Here is a 15,114-nt window from a genome sequence, read left to right as displayed (position 1 = left end):
GCTTACGTCTGGGGCAGCAGTTCCGCATTCCTGAGCCCTCACAGCCCAGCTCGGTACTTAAACGGGGCTGATGCAACGACCTCACTTAGTCCCAAAAACCTACATCCGAATCCCTACTCCAACAACCGTCCCACCATTACTGCGGATTTTGTTTTTTGGACGCACAACAGGTAAGTGTGTGTGTAGCCGCCGCCGCTCCCCTCCGCCTTTGCTTTAATTTTGTGTGCTAATAGTCAGCTAAATTTGCATATATTTATCGCACTTTTATCGCCGCATATTTAACATTTCTCTCGGCGTTTGAGCTCCAGTGCTGTGTTTGCTGATAACGCCTTTCAAAGACGTCTTGCCGGCTCAGCTTCCCCGAAAAGTGTGGTGTTTTTCCCCCCGCAGTTTTTAAAGTTTTCCGAGCCGCAAATTGCGTTGCCGCCGCCGCGACCGTTAACTCCGCTGCCGTTGTTGTCGTAGCAACTGTCGCTAGTTATTTACGGAGCCGTCAGCTAAACTACACTTCGTACGTGTGTCAGGGGGGTATTTTCATCTCGGGATTCTTCCTTTTCGGTGTTTGCTCAACTCACTAACTGTCGGTTAGCCGTGTGAAGGCTGTTATGTAACGCAGCACACACACGCCGCCGCACACTGTGGCTTTCGGAGGAGTCGAGCGCTAAGCTAGGATGCTAAGTGTTGCTGCAGCAGCCTGTCACCGAGTCTGCAGGGCTTTAACCATCCCAAACATCCAACTTTGCCGTGTTACTGCTGCACATTTAGGACATTAGCCAGCTCGTCCAGTCCATCTGCCTCTCATATTACCACTTTGCATACAGGTGCAAGAGAGATAAGCGTGCTGAGAGTGGCAAATCTGCAAAATTACTGCACAAATAATATGCATTTAAGGCAGATAGCAAGCCGACAGTGGCAAATCTGCAAAATTATTTGCAAAAATAGTGCCAGTCATAATCATGTTATTTTTTCTTTATTTTGTGATTTAGTTCTTGCAAAAAACTGGTGATCACACTTGGAAAGACCGCTGTGATGTCTTTAAAGTGCTTGTTTTGTCACCTTAACCCCAAAGATATTCAGTCTACAGTGACATAAAGCTGTAATAAATGCAATTAGGAAAAGCAAAAATGCATTTAAGAGAGTGGTTGGTGCCTTTACTTGATAATTCACTTTGGGGCTGCAGCTAATGATGATCTGCTGATTATTTTCTTGGTTAATCGCTCAGTTGTTTGGTGTATAAGATGGCAGCACATGGGAAAAAATGCCATCAGTGTTGTTGTTTTGTCCCACAACTCAAAGATATTTAGTTTACTGTCACAGAGGAATAAAGAAACCAGAAAGTATTCAGGCTTGAAAAGCTGAAATCACAGAATTTTTAACATTTTTTAAGTAATCAAAACAGATGGCAATTAGTTTCAGCTGTTGCAGTTGTCAATATATTTCATTTCTGAACTAATGACAATTTCTGCTGTGATAAGTAGTAATAAATGTCTCATTAACTCTCCACAGCGTCCAAACAAAGTTGCATCATTGACAGAAGACGACTGACAAGTTTTCTCTGAGTAAGTATCATGCATTTAAAACTGATTTTGATGGCTGTGTGAGATCACCTGCAGCTGCACATGCAAAAAAAGAAGCAAAACTTCTCTTGGCGTAGCTAATTCACCTTGAAACACAACTAATGTAAATGAAGTGTGAAGTTTCCTTGGCAGCGTGCGGGTGCAGATTATTGCTAATCTTTGCTTTGGCCCATCACACTGCGTGTTTAAGTGTATTTTTCTGGATCCTGGATGAGGGAAACTTGTGTGAATGTGAATTTGCATACTAGCAGATAGACAGGCTCCAGTGTTGAATTATTCTTTTTATCGCTACAGCAACTTTCCGGGTGCCGGTGAGATGAGGCGGTAAATAACATCCTCTTGTCTGCTTTAGAATCTTTCCAGATACTCTTAACTGTGTAACATTAACTAAATCTAGGCTAGTTTCTTATCCTCCCTTGTTGGCGTGAAAGCTAAAGGCCAATCACGGAATGGGAAACATGATTGGTAGGGATGGACTGCGTGTGCTGAGGGGGGATTTGTCACTTTCAAGTTCACGGGTTCAGCGTTTTCCTATAGAGCGAGTGCATGCCCTTCAGCTGGTGCAGTGCATGCTGGTTACAAATATATGCCACGCAGGGGAAACTATTTTGGCGTGCTCTTTATATACGTTTCCTTTGTGTCTGGCATCTGTGTTTGTGTGCGTCTAAGTGAATGAGCGTGTGTTACAGAGGGGTTTAAATGCCCCAGTGCCTGCCCGGGCACATCAGTGGGATGGTTTCCGCATAAATGGAATGCTGCAGTGGATTAATGGGGAAGGGCTGGCGAGCCGACAAGCAGCGCAGGGCCGTCAGGGCTGAGAGGCTGGACGTGGGCGCACAGGGTTTATTTTAAGTAGAAATGCCTTCCAGTGTGTCTCCGGAGAGCTAGAATTGCCAAGCTGCACCCCAGTACGCTGAATAGACAGCAGACGCATTGCAGGCGAGCGAGCCAACTATGCAACAGCCAGACTCAGTGGTACTAGTACTAATGCTGGGGGAGCAGCTATTCACTGCTGTGGGTATCACATTATCAGTATCACATTGTAGTCCCCATAAGCCTTTCCACATGCTTTGTAAAAACAGCGTGTTAGGACCAGACTAGATGTACGCCGTGGAAGCAAACACCCCAAAGTCCAAAGGTGTAACTGAGAGAAGGGGCACTAGAGCCAGTGATTTTATGAAAAGAGGTGCGTTTTTAAAGAGGGCCTGTACACAGTTATGATTTCCAGATTTCCTGCATTTCTTTTGGAAGCGTAGCCACATTTCTGTGTTTGCATAAAAAACACTCCTGTCGCTAAATGTTGCCCGAAACACTGACCTTTTAGCTCGCAGCCTTTGAGAGAAACAGAAGGAATGAACACTTAGAAAAAGTGCTGAGACCGGAGCTTGTTTAATCACTCCGGCGTCTGCACTGCACAAGTGTCCGCTTGACGTGGGGCCGATGAGGAAATGTCAGAGGACAAAGTATGAAATGGCATTTAAGTGACAACCGCACGTTACATAATGACAGCGATTGCTTCAACAGACAGCGTTAAATCTAATTTTCACCGCTCGGTTGGCCAATAGCTTGTTATCAGGGATTGCACACAACTTGCCTGGGATTTGTCATAGGAGTGAAGCCCATACATCTGAAAAAGGCTTTTGTCTGCATTTTGTATTTTGATTCATTTAATCCACGTCTGAGCCAAGCCAAAGCTCTGTGCCACGCGGAGTCTAATCTTGACTTGCGATGTGGAGAGAAATAGTAACATTCTAATAATTCAAGCAGGACCACCCAGATGCAGAATATAGCTGTGTGACTGTCTGAATGGCACCGAGCAAGCCGAGCAGGAATCCAGCCAACGATCACACACCAACGTCTGAATGAAGGCAGCCACACACTTCAGGCTTTGTGCATATCCGCAGGTGTTTAGTGTTTGGATTTGTCGGAAACATTTTTCATTCTTAGGCAGAAATAAAATGCAGTAGTTAAACTTTCCTCCCTTGTGAAATTTCACCATGAACAAAAGATAACCCCTCCATGCACCGAGACGCACACTGTGACGGGAAGTTGAGCGTTGCCCAGCGCCGCTCCAGCTGAGGATCTCATCATCACTGATAGCTCTGCAAAGTTTAATGTTCATAATTGCGTTGGATTGCTTTGAAAAGGTTAAATTGTCGTCACTTTGGGAATTTGGAAAGCTTCCTTTTATCTGCGGCTGTTATTTAGCCCGTAACGACGTCCAACAAAGAAACGAAAGCTGAAATGAAAAGAGATCCTATTTTCTGTTGTGATAATCACTTCCACTCCCACACATGATCGCCCTGGAGTTCTCTGGTCAGAGATGACACCAGCATGGTCAGAGCAGCAGCGTCTGCTCTGTTTCCGTGCCTGTGTCTTGTCTTGTTCCTCCAATGAAAATATAATGAGGGCTTGGAGGAATGTTGATACTGTATATTTGGACTGTCCTGTCCTCGAGGAGAGCCGGTGCCAAATTCCCTGGTTTCCTCAGAGGGTTGCGAAAGGCTGTAACTCAACACACAGTCTGACTGAGTGCAGACGGTAATGATGATCGCCGAGACCTTGGCCGGAGATTGAGAGAGTGTGCCTTGGCCAGAGCCTTCGTGCTCATTGCTCCTTTTTTTTTTTCAGCGCTTATGTGGAGCTGTAGAAGCTGTTTGCAGGAGTTTTGCAAGATGCTGGTGTGTGGCCCGTGCAATGCCTTATTAATCTAAAATTAGACTTTAATAAAGCATGCTGACAAATAGTGGTCGAACAGCGTCTTGGAACGTGTGCGCGTCTTTACCGTAACGCCACGATCCAGTGATTTAAAGCCCAGCATTGTGGCAGCACCAGAATTTCACATTGTGTTTCGGGCAAAGGTGAATTAGCAAGCAAATACTTTTAACTCCAGCTTTCAGTCTCAGGAGTTATTGCTCTGGTGGAGGCAACTGTATGTAAAGGTAATGAGGAGCTTTTGAAAGCCCCTGTAAGCCCCCCTCTCACTCTTCTCCTTCACCATGTCTATAAGGAATGAGGATAATAGGGCCTCCAGTCGTGCTGCTGGCTAATGGTAAGGGGCTGAATTCCTCAGTGCTGCTAATTGCTCTCAGGAAATGGACGCATTTGGTCGAGCTGAAGACAGATAGAGTATGTGAGCAAAGAAACCAGAGAATTAAACTTATATATAGGACACACTGCCTGCACGTTTCCACATAGGAACCCCTCACATGCACCCTCTGGCATGCTCTCTTCACACACACCTCCCGCTAACCACGACTCACATGCAGTCAGATTAGTTTTGGGCCGACGCCAGAACCTGCGTAGAGCTCGCTCCTATATTTCATAACTAATACATGACATTTCCTGCTCCCCGCCCTTGGCTTCAGCTCGTCTCCTCTCGGCTAGCCCCCGAGAGCTAGCGGTGCCCGCACTGCTGCTGCCGGGGCTGTGTAGGTGTCTTTGTTTGAGGCCAGTGTGGGCCTAAAAGCTGTGGCACTGGCTTTTCTGCTCGACTGCAAAAGCACAGTAACGGCGTTGCATCATCAAACGCTGACCACTAATCCTCGGCTGCAGGCTGCCGCTGACAGAAAAAAAAGAGAGAAAAATACCCCTCTTTTGAAAAATGTAAAATTCACTTTGACTCATGCATTTGGGCATAATTACACCCTGCTAGACATGCATCAGCAAACTTTCCCTGTGTTGTACAGATGAGTTTTTTTTGAAGAGTTTCATGTCTCAAGGCTTGAATGGCTGTTGAATTTGCAAGGGGGATTTACAGACACTTGTGTGGCGGCTTGAAGAACACGGAACAAATTAAACACAACAAACTCTCCGCTCAACTTAAAAGCCAGGTTTAAGTTGCGAGTGTGACGCGTCAGGAGCCTGTTACGTGTCGCAGTTTACAGCAGCTCTAAATCATCTGGAGTGGCGTGTAACTCACTTTTATGTCTCGTAATTGATAGGTATCTCGCTTCACGCACCATTTCACCGTTGTTTTGGAGGCCGCTGGCGAAACTACCTCTGTGGGATTTTGATTTGTGACATCTGATGTTAAGCAGACAAACATCTATGTAAATAAACTGAACTGCATCCATGTCTATGTGCGTGTCTCAACAAGCCATACCGAGGAATGGGGGCTTTCCTTGCAACGTCTGACAGAGCAGGATTCAGTTACAGCGTTGCATACGAGCCAGTCTAGTAGACAAAATAAGATTATTGTTGAAGTGACTTTTTTCTGCGTCTGTTCCCTTTGACGACTTGTGTTTGTCCAGGTTGGAGCCTAATTCCAGTCTGTAAACTCGTCCCGAGCGTCTGGCCAGCATGGATATTGGCGTCCATTTTGGCTCTGAAAGCCATTTGCTCAGTCCCTCCTAATGGGTGCTTCAGTTCCTGTGGCTGTTCTCTCGGCCCAGGGGTTACTTTGGATTGCAAATTTTAAATTCCATCACAGCTCCTGAAGCCGGAGTGAGAAAACACATATCACAGTGTTTGGACTGAAATCTCCTGCTCATGTTGGCCTGATTTCTGACTTCATATAGTAAGACAGAAACAATTAAAGCTCTGGTCCGAGAAGGCCTGAGCACCGTCCACTCTTGCTACACCTCTCCCCGGAGTTGGAGAGAGAAGGAATTTTGTCCGAGAGAGATTTTTCACCAGGGCTGTCTTGTTCCTTTCCTCTCCAGCAAAAACAACAGACCGCTGCCAAGTGCAGTGTAAATGGGAGTATACATACAGTGGGAGAAGGGGAGGGAGGGGATTTAAGTAATAAAACGCCTCATGAGACACTGGCTCCACACACCAGCTTGTCCTTGGAGTGAATAAACGATGACTGAAGGTGGCGGAGAACAAGTCGAGGGGAGTGTGAAGAGTGCTGGATCTTTCTTAAACATACCGTAAAGATCTAAATTTGAAGCTAAATGTGACGTGTGATGATTAATAATGTAGGCTAGGCAGTATGTGAGATGTACGTCAAAATCATTCTGCACCAAAGCAGCTCTGTTATTACTCTTTGGTATTGATTTGGGTTCCGCCATGCACGACAGTAAACCCTCCAGCGACTGTGAAAACACTTTGGGACCAGCCCATAAGCAGGGTGGAGTACATTAGAATAGAGTTACATAACGCTGCTTTTTTCATTACCTCCTCTACGGCCTTTGTAAGAGAGCGAGCCTTCTTTCAGCCCTGCAAGAAGGAGGAAAAAAAGAAGTCGCAAAGACAGAAAAACTTGGTCTAACTGTCAGCCAGTCACCCACCAGCAAAGTCAGCTGTTTTTTTTGCAGCACCTCACAATACGCGTCTTTGTTGGTTCCATATGAGAGGGGCTTTGTTCGGGTCTGCGGCCGACCTGTAGAGGTTCAGCTGCAGCCGAACGCTCAGGAGGCGAATGTGAGTGAAGCCGTTAATATCATCTGTCTTTTTTAAAAGTCCTCATAGCTTCAGGTTTGGAGGGTAATCCTATCCGGCGGCGACGAGCCAAAGTTACAGAGTTGTTACAAATGAGATCCACCCAGTGTTGTCTCTACTCCATGTAACATCTATTTACCTTCCTGTTTCTTTTATTTTACTGCATTTATTTTCCTACAATTTCTTCCCTGGTCTCGCTCTGCTTCTCCTCAGAGATCGCAGGGATGGGCAGGGTTGAGTCGGTTCATGTTACGGCGCTCTCATCTGTAACATTTGTTTTTTATTTGGCCATCAGAAGCTTTCCAACTCTCGGCCTTACAGTAATTAGAGAGACGTCTTAATTCTCCAGCCACTTCCTTTATGCCTGCACAGCTTCTCCCCCTCTTCTCCTCTGCTCCCCGTCCCTCATTCCTCCCTGATTACATTAAAAAGCGGTGCGGTCGAACCCTCTAAACTGCCCTAAATTGTTGAAAGAGGGTGGTGATGGAATGCGTGAGTGTTACCCGCTCCGGTTTGACACGAACGCTTTTGATATCCTTTGAATCCCCTTTGCAAAAACTGAATGAAACGTTCGACACCAAAACCGCTCGGTAAATTTATCAGAAGCACAAGCCAGCTCTCGGTTTATGTGATCCTACAGAAGGCTTTCATGGCTTCCCTTTGCATGTGTAGCTACAGAGATGAGTGTGTCGCTGCTGACAGCGTGAAGTTTGTTTTTTTTCCCTTTTTGCCGGTTGCTGACTAAGAAGATAACACAGCTGTCAGAGCTGTCAACTTTGAATGCATTCTTGGAAACGGCAACCTATATTTACAGAGATATTTGATGACAAGAGCAGAAGACGGTAAATCATCTTTTTTTTAGGGAGGAATGCCAAAACTGTAACATCATGATAAAGACAAAAAATGCTTTCAGATTGCTGCCATATGATGAATGTAAATCTAGAGCGTATTTTATCAGCAAAGTGCAAGAATGCAACACAAATCTATACAGAATAACCCATTAATTAAAAAAAAAGATCTGTATAGAACTGTGGCACACTAGATCTAACATTTTTTAACCCTCATGTCATCCTGTGGGTCAAATTGACCCATTTTAAATTTGAAAATGTGGAAAAAAAATATTTCACAGTGAAACTTCTGATGTCCACATTTTCAACATTTTTGGGAAATTTTTGAAAATTTTTTGCTGGAAAAGATGTGAAAAAGAAGTTTTGCTGATATATATGTAATCACGTTAGATATTTTTAGGTTTTTTTGGGAAGATTTTTAGTAATTTTTTGAAAATATTTGCAAGAATTTTCTTGCCAAGTTTGGGGATTTTTAAAAAATAAAACTTTCAAGGAATTATTAGAATTTTCCTCCTGCAAGTTTTGCAAATTTTCAGAAATTTGGAGAATTTTTTTGCTGAATTTTTGGATTTTTTTCAGACAAGTAAACAATATTTTTTAGTGCCCATAAATGAGGACAACAGGAGGGTTAAACAAGTGGAACTGGCGTTTTATTGGTTGAGTTTTCATGCTAGAAGGGAACTTAAAAGTATTTCAAAGAAGTGTCTAAAAAGAAAAGAAACTGCACTGAATTTTCATTGTCAGCGAGTTCTTTCTAGGCCTGATTCTCTCGTCCTAATGGCCTCCTCTCTTCCTCTTTTCTCTCTCCTCAGCGGCGGTGGTGGCCGAGTCGGACATGATGCCGGGACAGATACCTGACCCTTCGCTGGCGGCGGGCTCCCTGCCCAGCCTCGGCCCGCTGGCGGGCATCTCGGCCACCACACTGACTGATCAACTCAAGCTGGCCGACTTCCGCCAGCTGGGCACCATGCTGTCCCCGCTGCATTTCCTGGGGAGGCTGGGGAAGAGGCCGCTGGCCATCAAGACGGAGGTGAGGAGGAAGAAAAAAGAGAAGGGGGTGTGAAAGTTGCGTGTTCAGGATGTTTAATGCTTCCTATCGAGGCAGATTGGATCATTTTCTGCTCATAGTTGTCATTAAAGAACACAATAATTCTATTTTTGGTTGTATAATGTTCATATCTCTGCTCCATATTTGCTCTTTTGTATATATTTTGGTTGTATTTATTTTTTAATCTGTTTAAATATTGTTTTATATGATTTATCTTTTAATGCTGCTAATAGAGAGAGGGCCAAACTGGCTTTCATTGTTCTTGTAACAGTGACAATAAAAGCCTATTCTGTTCTGTTCTTTAATAATACACAGCAGCTATCCTTATTTCCAGACTATAAGCTGCTACTTTTTTCACACGCTTTAATTAAAAGTTAACAAATCTTTCTGTGTAAATATCTGCAGCTTATAGACAAGTGCAGCTTCTATATGTACAAAATGTTTTTTCTTTTTAAATGTAGTGGGTGCAGCTTATACTCAGATGTGCTCAATAGTCAATAATAGAATAGAACATTATGGTATTCTGATTTATGTTTGCAATCTGAATGGACTGAAATAATGAGAGAGCTGTTTAGAGTGATAAAAATGACTTTATATTCAGGAACTCCATAAAATATAAATGTTCTGATAGCAGACATTATATATCCATGTTTCCTTTACTTATTAAAAGGATTTAATATGGACTGAAGAGTAAAATGAGGTTTTTTTCCCTAGTACATTGAGTGCCTGTTTTTATATTAATACCACATTTTATTTTCAGATGGATGAGGATGAAGAAAGGAGGAAACGGAGACGAGAAAAAAACAAGGTGGCCGCAGCGCGATGCCGAAACAAAAAGAAGGAACGGACTGACTTCCTTCAAAGGGTGAGTTCATGACTCAGCGCTGCATGTTTATGGGCAGAAGAGGCCCAGAATAAGCTGACTGCAGCAAACCTGAACTGCTAAATCATGTTTAGACCGTTTAGCTTGATTGACAGCTCTGAAATCTAAACCAACGTCTCCTTCCAGGAATCCGAGCGTCTGGAGATGGTGAACTCAGAGCTGAAGGCCCAGATCGAGGAGCTCCGTCTGGAGAGGCAGCAGCTGATGGTGATGCTCAACCTCCACCGGCCCACCTGCATCGTGAGGACCGACAGCGTCAAAACACCCGACAGCGAGGTCAACCCTCTGCTGGAGCAGCTGTCCGCCGAAACCAAGTGAAAGTGGGACGACGGGGACGCGAAGTCCCTGAAAGCCCGAACTAGCATCGCCGCGGCTGCCGTTTAAACGCAAAACATAACTGGCAATAGATTTCTAAATAAGCACTTGAGCTCCGAGCTGGAGACTTTTGGAGACTCTGCCCAAAGATCTGAGGTTGTGGGGCTTCCTCAGCACTGCTACATGAGCTGGCTCTGTCCATTGGAAGACTGGAAACCCCCAGTTTCATCTCCACATTAAGTGTTGTCGTCGACACCCGCTGTGCCTCGTTGTTACTGCAACCATCTCTACGTAAAAGGGACCAACGGAAGCAGCAGAGTACGACAGGAACACCGCTGAGGACTCACACTAATATCAATATGGTGCTCTGTTACAAAAGCCCTGAGCAGACTGTGTGGCATTGTTTCAACACAGACACCCACAAAGGCTTAGTGTTCTGCAGTTTTCCTATGTATGCTAGTTGACATATACAGGTGTAGAGTTTTTAGGATACAATATTCAATACGAATACACCAGACGGAGCAGTGTTTTCTTGTTTTTTTATGTTGATTTCTATACCCTGCCTCGACGATGGCAGTTACCGGTTGATCCGATTTGTGGTGACGCTGGCGTCATGAAAAGCACATATACACAAAATGTTTACACCCTTATTTTTTTGGACTTGTTGTGTGTCCATTATTGTACTTGTTTTATACTGCTTTGTATACATAAACATATATGAAATGCTCGTTTAATCACTTGATGTGATTTTGTCTTCTTCGGTCTCTCCGTCTGTCATGTTGCGCTGTCAAACAGCTGTGAAAACAAGCAGAAATCTCTTCAGCTGAGCAGTGTTTCGCTGTCTGTTCTGCACCTGTATCTATGTATGAACTCTGATACCCTGAATAGATTAAATTTTATTTTCTAACTACAAGAAAGACACCGACATTGCTTTCTCACACACGCAGCTTCGTGGGCATTTACTCCGGTGAAATGAATCCTCGCGTTTGTTCCTTCCAGTCATGACACTCGAGCTATCAAGTGACAGAAGTTGTGCAATCGTGTTTGCTTCAGCTGAGGCATATTGCCAAAATCAGGGCTTTACTTTCATTTGCACAACTCTGAAAAGGTCATTCATGCTTTTATTTCTCTCGGGCTGACTACTGTAGCTGCCTTTGTTCGAGGCTCGGCAAGAGAAACAACTCCCATCTGCTGACAGAACAGACAGTTGCTGACAGCGTTCTGACTCCACCACAGATCACTGGCAGCCTCTGCATTTGTTACTGTCCTTTAAGAAAAGGCCTTTGCCTCAGTGAAATTAAACTTTCTATTTAGCCTTATAACTTTAGCACAACAAAGAGCATTTTATGTAATATTTTTAGTTGGCGGAAGTCGACAGAATTACAGATCTTCTATGACACTTATTGTCATTTTAATACAGATGGCAGGAAAAATTTACCTTTAATATGAATCTGTCCTAAAGAATACCTTCATCTTTGCTTAATATCTACACTACAGGCCAAAGGTTTAGAAGCAAGATTGAATTTGTACAAAACATTATCATAGATTGCAATAAAATTAGCATGATTATTATATGAACAGTCACTCATCAGAATAGATCTCTACTATAATTATCAGGTATTTGTATCTGTACTCTTGTTTCTTTGCTCAGCTGTTTCTTTCTAGACATTTCTATGGACACAGCTGAGATTTGTTGGGATTTGTGTATGCAAACTCTCAAAAGCCAAAGAGCTAAAGTGAATAATGCTTCCTCAGCTCTAAAACTAAGCCCTTCTCTTCTTTTGTTAACATTTATTCAGAAATTGTGCAGGAACATCAGTGCATGCTTAAAGGTAAACGGAGGAAATTGGTGCACATCAATGAAAGCAAAGTCTGATCATGCAGTAAATACATCCCAGAATCCATAGAATTCATGCTGGTTTTTAAGAAAGACATTGTGAACAGAAACTTGAAGTTGCTTCCAAACTTTCGGCCCATAGTGTAAATGGAGAAAAAAAAACCACTTTTGCAGGAACTTGTAATTAGTATATTCAGTCAGTATTCCTGGATTAATTAATGCATCATGATTTGTTTGTTTGATAAAATACATTTAACATAAACAAAACTTGCTACAACTCTCTCCATCTGCTAACAAAGTGAAGCACTTGGAGAGTGCAGCAGTCCGCCAAGGCTGCTCAGTCGTATCATTTCTGACAGCTGAAATCATTAAAAAAATTTGTGGCAGAAATCACGGCACTATAGAATGTTTCCATTTACCATAGATGTACCCACAAACAAAATAACCTTGCACTGAGCACAGGAGTGTTATGCATGTTTCTGTTATGTACGGATACCGAGTCCTGTGACCTCAATATGTAGCGGCTGACGGGAATTGATGGGACTCAGAAACATCCCCACAATTAAATCAGTTGTTCCTTGGATCATTTCTGACGGATAAGTCCTGATAAGTCCGCAGCGGGTTAGTAGTAGGATCACAATCATGTGATTGTCAGTAGATAGCTGTGCCACTATCTTGCAGTTACACAGAAATCTTAAACAAATCCATGGATCCAGACTATAAGCTGCATGACTACCAAAATCATTTGGCTCTTGTGTCATTTCTGATCTTCCCTGAAAATTTCATCCAAATCTGTTAGTCCATTTTTGAGTAAAGTTGCTAACAGACAGACCAACCAACACGAATCATCACATAATTTTGCTGTTCCTTGGTGAAGTAATTACATTAATATTTAAAAGGGGAAAAAAAGTTTTTTTTTTTTAATTTGAATGTGAAGAAAAGACTATACTGCAATGCTAAAATAACCAAAAACTTCCATACTGTATGTACAGTTAATACCCATGCCAAATTTTCATTTATAGGGAGTTTTTATTTTACCAATAGGTTCCTTTTGGCTGGAAATGAAACACAAAAGATGGCTATACACAGCGTAAGAGCGGTTAATGGTGAATTTTAATCATTTCTCTTTCTCTGTACCCAGTAAAGCCCTTATTTGCCACTACAGCAATACTCTTATTATTGCTAACAAGCTGTTCAAATGTCTCATTTTGGATTTGAGCCCAGGTTTTTGAGGTTGGACGGCTTCCTCGTCATTCTGATTTTCAGTTCCCTCCACAGACTTTGGATGGGACTCTGACTCTCTGTTTTCTGTCTACCATTTCTTCACCAATTTGGCTGTACATTGTCTTGCTGGAAGGGCTGGTGCTGCCCAAGGACAGGTTTTTCTGGACACTGCAGAAATGATGTCTTCACTGTTGGCTGAAAAACCTCCCTAAAGCATTACAGCAACGTGATTAACCGTGGGGATGATCTTATCCTCGTCCACGTCCAAACAACTCCATTTTCATCCCACCCGACCGCAGACTTGATTAGCAGAAGCTTTCTTCTTTATCCAGGTGAGCAAAGGCCAGGCAAGGCTTTGTGCATCTGTCTTAGAGAAGTGAAGTCATTCTCGATGCAGCGAACGTACTGAGATGCTGACTTGCTCAGATTCATCAGGACAGTTTGGAGGTGATCCTGGATACTTCCTGGCTTATTGCACTCCCGTTCTTGCCTCCCTACCATGCTCTTTGGGATTTTTTTACAGTGTGGAACACCTTGTACTTTTTGGTAAAGATTTGCACTGTGGCAACTAGCACTTGGAAACTGTTGAATTCTGGTTTTCAGCTTTGCTCAGAGTTGTAAGCAGCCACAGTGTGCAGCTTTCTCTCAGTGTTGGCCCTAAATAAGCTCACCAATCTAAGCTCACCAATCTCTCTTATATGCAGTCGACTACTCTGTGACTACTATATTAACTATTCTCCAGGTGTAATATGTTAGAAAGCCGCAGAACGTGGCATTAATTACCAAAAAGGACCATTTGGAACCATATAAAAGCTGCATTTTCTCTGTAATCTGTGTCACATTCAGGACTCTGAGTAATTCTAGCAGGCATTTTCAGTAAAACCTTTAAAACAAAAAAAAATATAGAAAAAACATTGATCATTTTACATTCCTCACCCAATTTCACACCATCCTTTGTCCCTCGTGTTTGTCATTTCCAACCAGAAGAAGCCAGGAGTTTAGTTAAAAAAAAAAAAATTTGGCATGGGTATGAATAATTTTGGGCTCAGTTGTATGTCTGTTTACAGTCAGCGGCTCCATCTAGTGTGTACATTCATGAACTACATTAAATCAATGTATTTACAGGAATATATTTCGATCTTGATTTATTTCAGCCACCGTCAAAAACTAGAGAATGAAAAATAAATGTAAAAAAACAACAAAAATGTTGCTTGTGCCGTTACTGATTTTTTCCGAGAACCTGAACGTCTCAGACAACGGTTAATCACCTTAAATTGACAAAACTTGCACAGGTAGGCGACTTTTCTCCTTTCCCCTCTACTCCGAGCAATATAATCGGGGTTTTAACATGCTTGGGCGTAAATTATGGAAGGTAATATTTGTTTTAAATAGAGAAAACGAACTCGTTTTTTCGTAGTCCCCTCAACAGCCGCTCGTTTCACAAAGTCGGGTGCTAGAATTAGCATAAAGCTAAACTAGCAACTTCCGTCTCCGTTAGCTGAGAAATATGGCAAATATTCTTTAAGCCAGGAGTTAAACGGCTCTATTTCTAGAAAGAGATGTTGTATCTGAATGGTTTTAATCTCATTTTAAAAAGATAAAATAGAGTAAAAATATTCCTCTCACCTTCATTTCTTTGGGGGAAATTTCAAAGCCAGATATTTCATATTTAATAAGCTTAATAAATGCACATATTCTCATTTCAACAAAGGAGAGCTGGAGAGATCTAACAATAATATCCATCAACTCTCAGACTAAATGCCCTGCAACCCGCATTCAGACAGTTGTATTACCATTGTCATTCATTTAAGGAACCAGGAAAAGTTATTTGAAGGGGATAATTTACTTTCTGTACCTTTTGGTAATTTGGGTGAAGTAAGATTTAAATATTATACTGTGTATAAACTGTGCTAATGGTGTAACTAATGTGTTTATGCTTCTAATGTAGCTGTCAGGCTAACAACCAGCTAATCTCACTTGTCTGGTCTTGTGGTGTA

The 15,114-nt window shown here is 42.6% G+C and overlaps 1 protein-coding gene across 1 annotated transcript; it reads left to right on the top strand.

Moving 5' to 3' along the window:
- The first annotated feature begins 22 nt into the window (after positions 1-22).
- LOC110952370 (jun dimerization protein 2-like) lies at positions 23-10,790 on the top strand. The gene is made up of 5 exons (XM_022195884.2): positions 23-170; positions 1,507-1,559; positions 8,623-8,840; positions 9,619-9,723; positions 9,868-10,790. Exons 3-5 carry the CDS (start codon positions 8,646-8,648, stop codon positions 10,057-10,059), a joined length of 492 nt encoding a protein of 163 aa, XP_022051576.1. The 5' UTR covers positions 23-170; positions 1,507-1,559; positions 8,623-8,645; the 3' UTR covers positions 10,060-10,790.
- The last annotated feature ends 4,324 nt before the right edge of the window (positions 10,791-15,114 follow it).

The sequence above is a fragment of the Acanthochromis polyacanthus genome, chromosome 16, assembly GCF_021347895.1.
Source record: "Acanthochromis polyacanthus isolate Apoly-LR-REF ecotype Palm Island chromosome 16, KAUST_Apoly_ChrSc, whole genome shotgun sequence".
Taxonomy (NCBI): Eukaryota; Metazoa; Chordata; class Actinopteri; family Pomacentridae; genus Acanthochromis; species Acanthochromis polyacanthus.
Note: the sequence above shows the minus strand (reverse complement) of the source record. Positions and strands in the feature narration are given on the sequence as shown.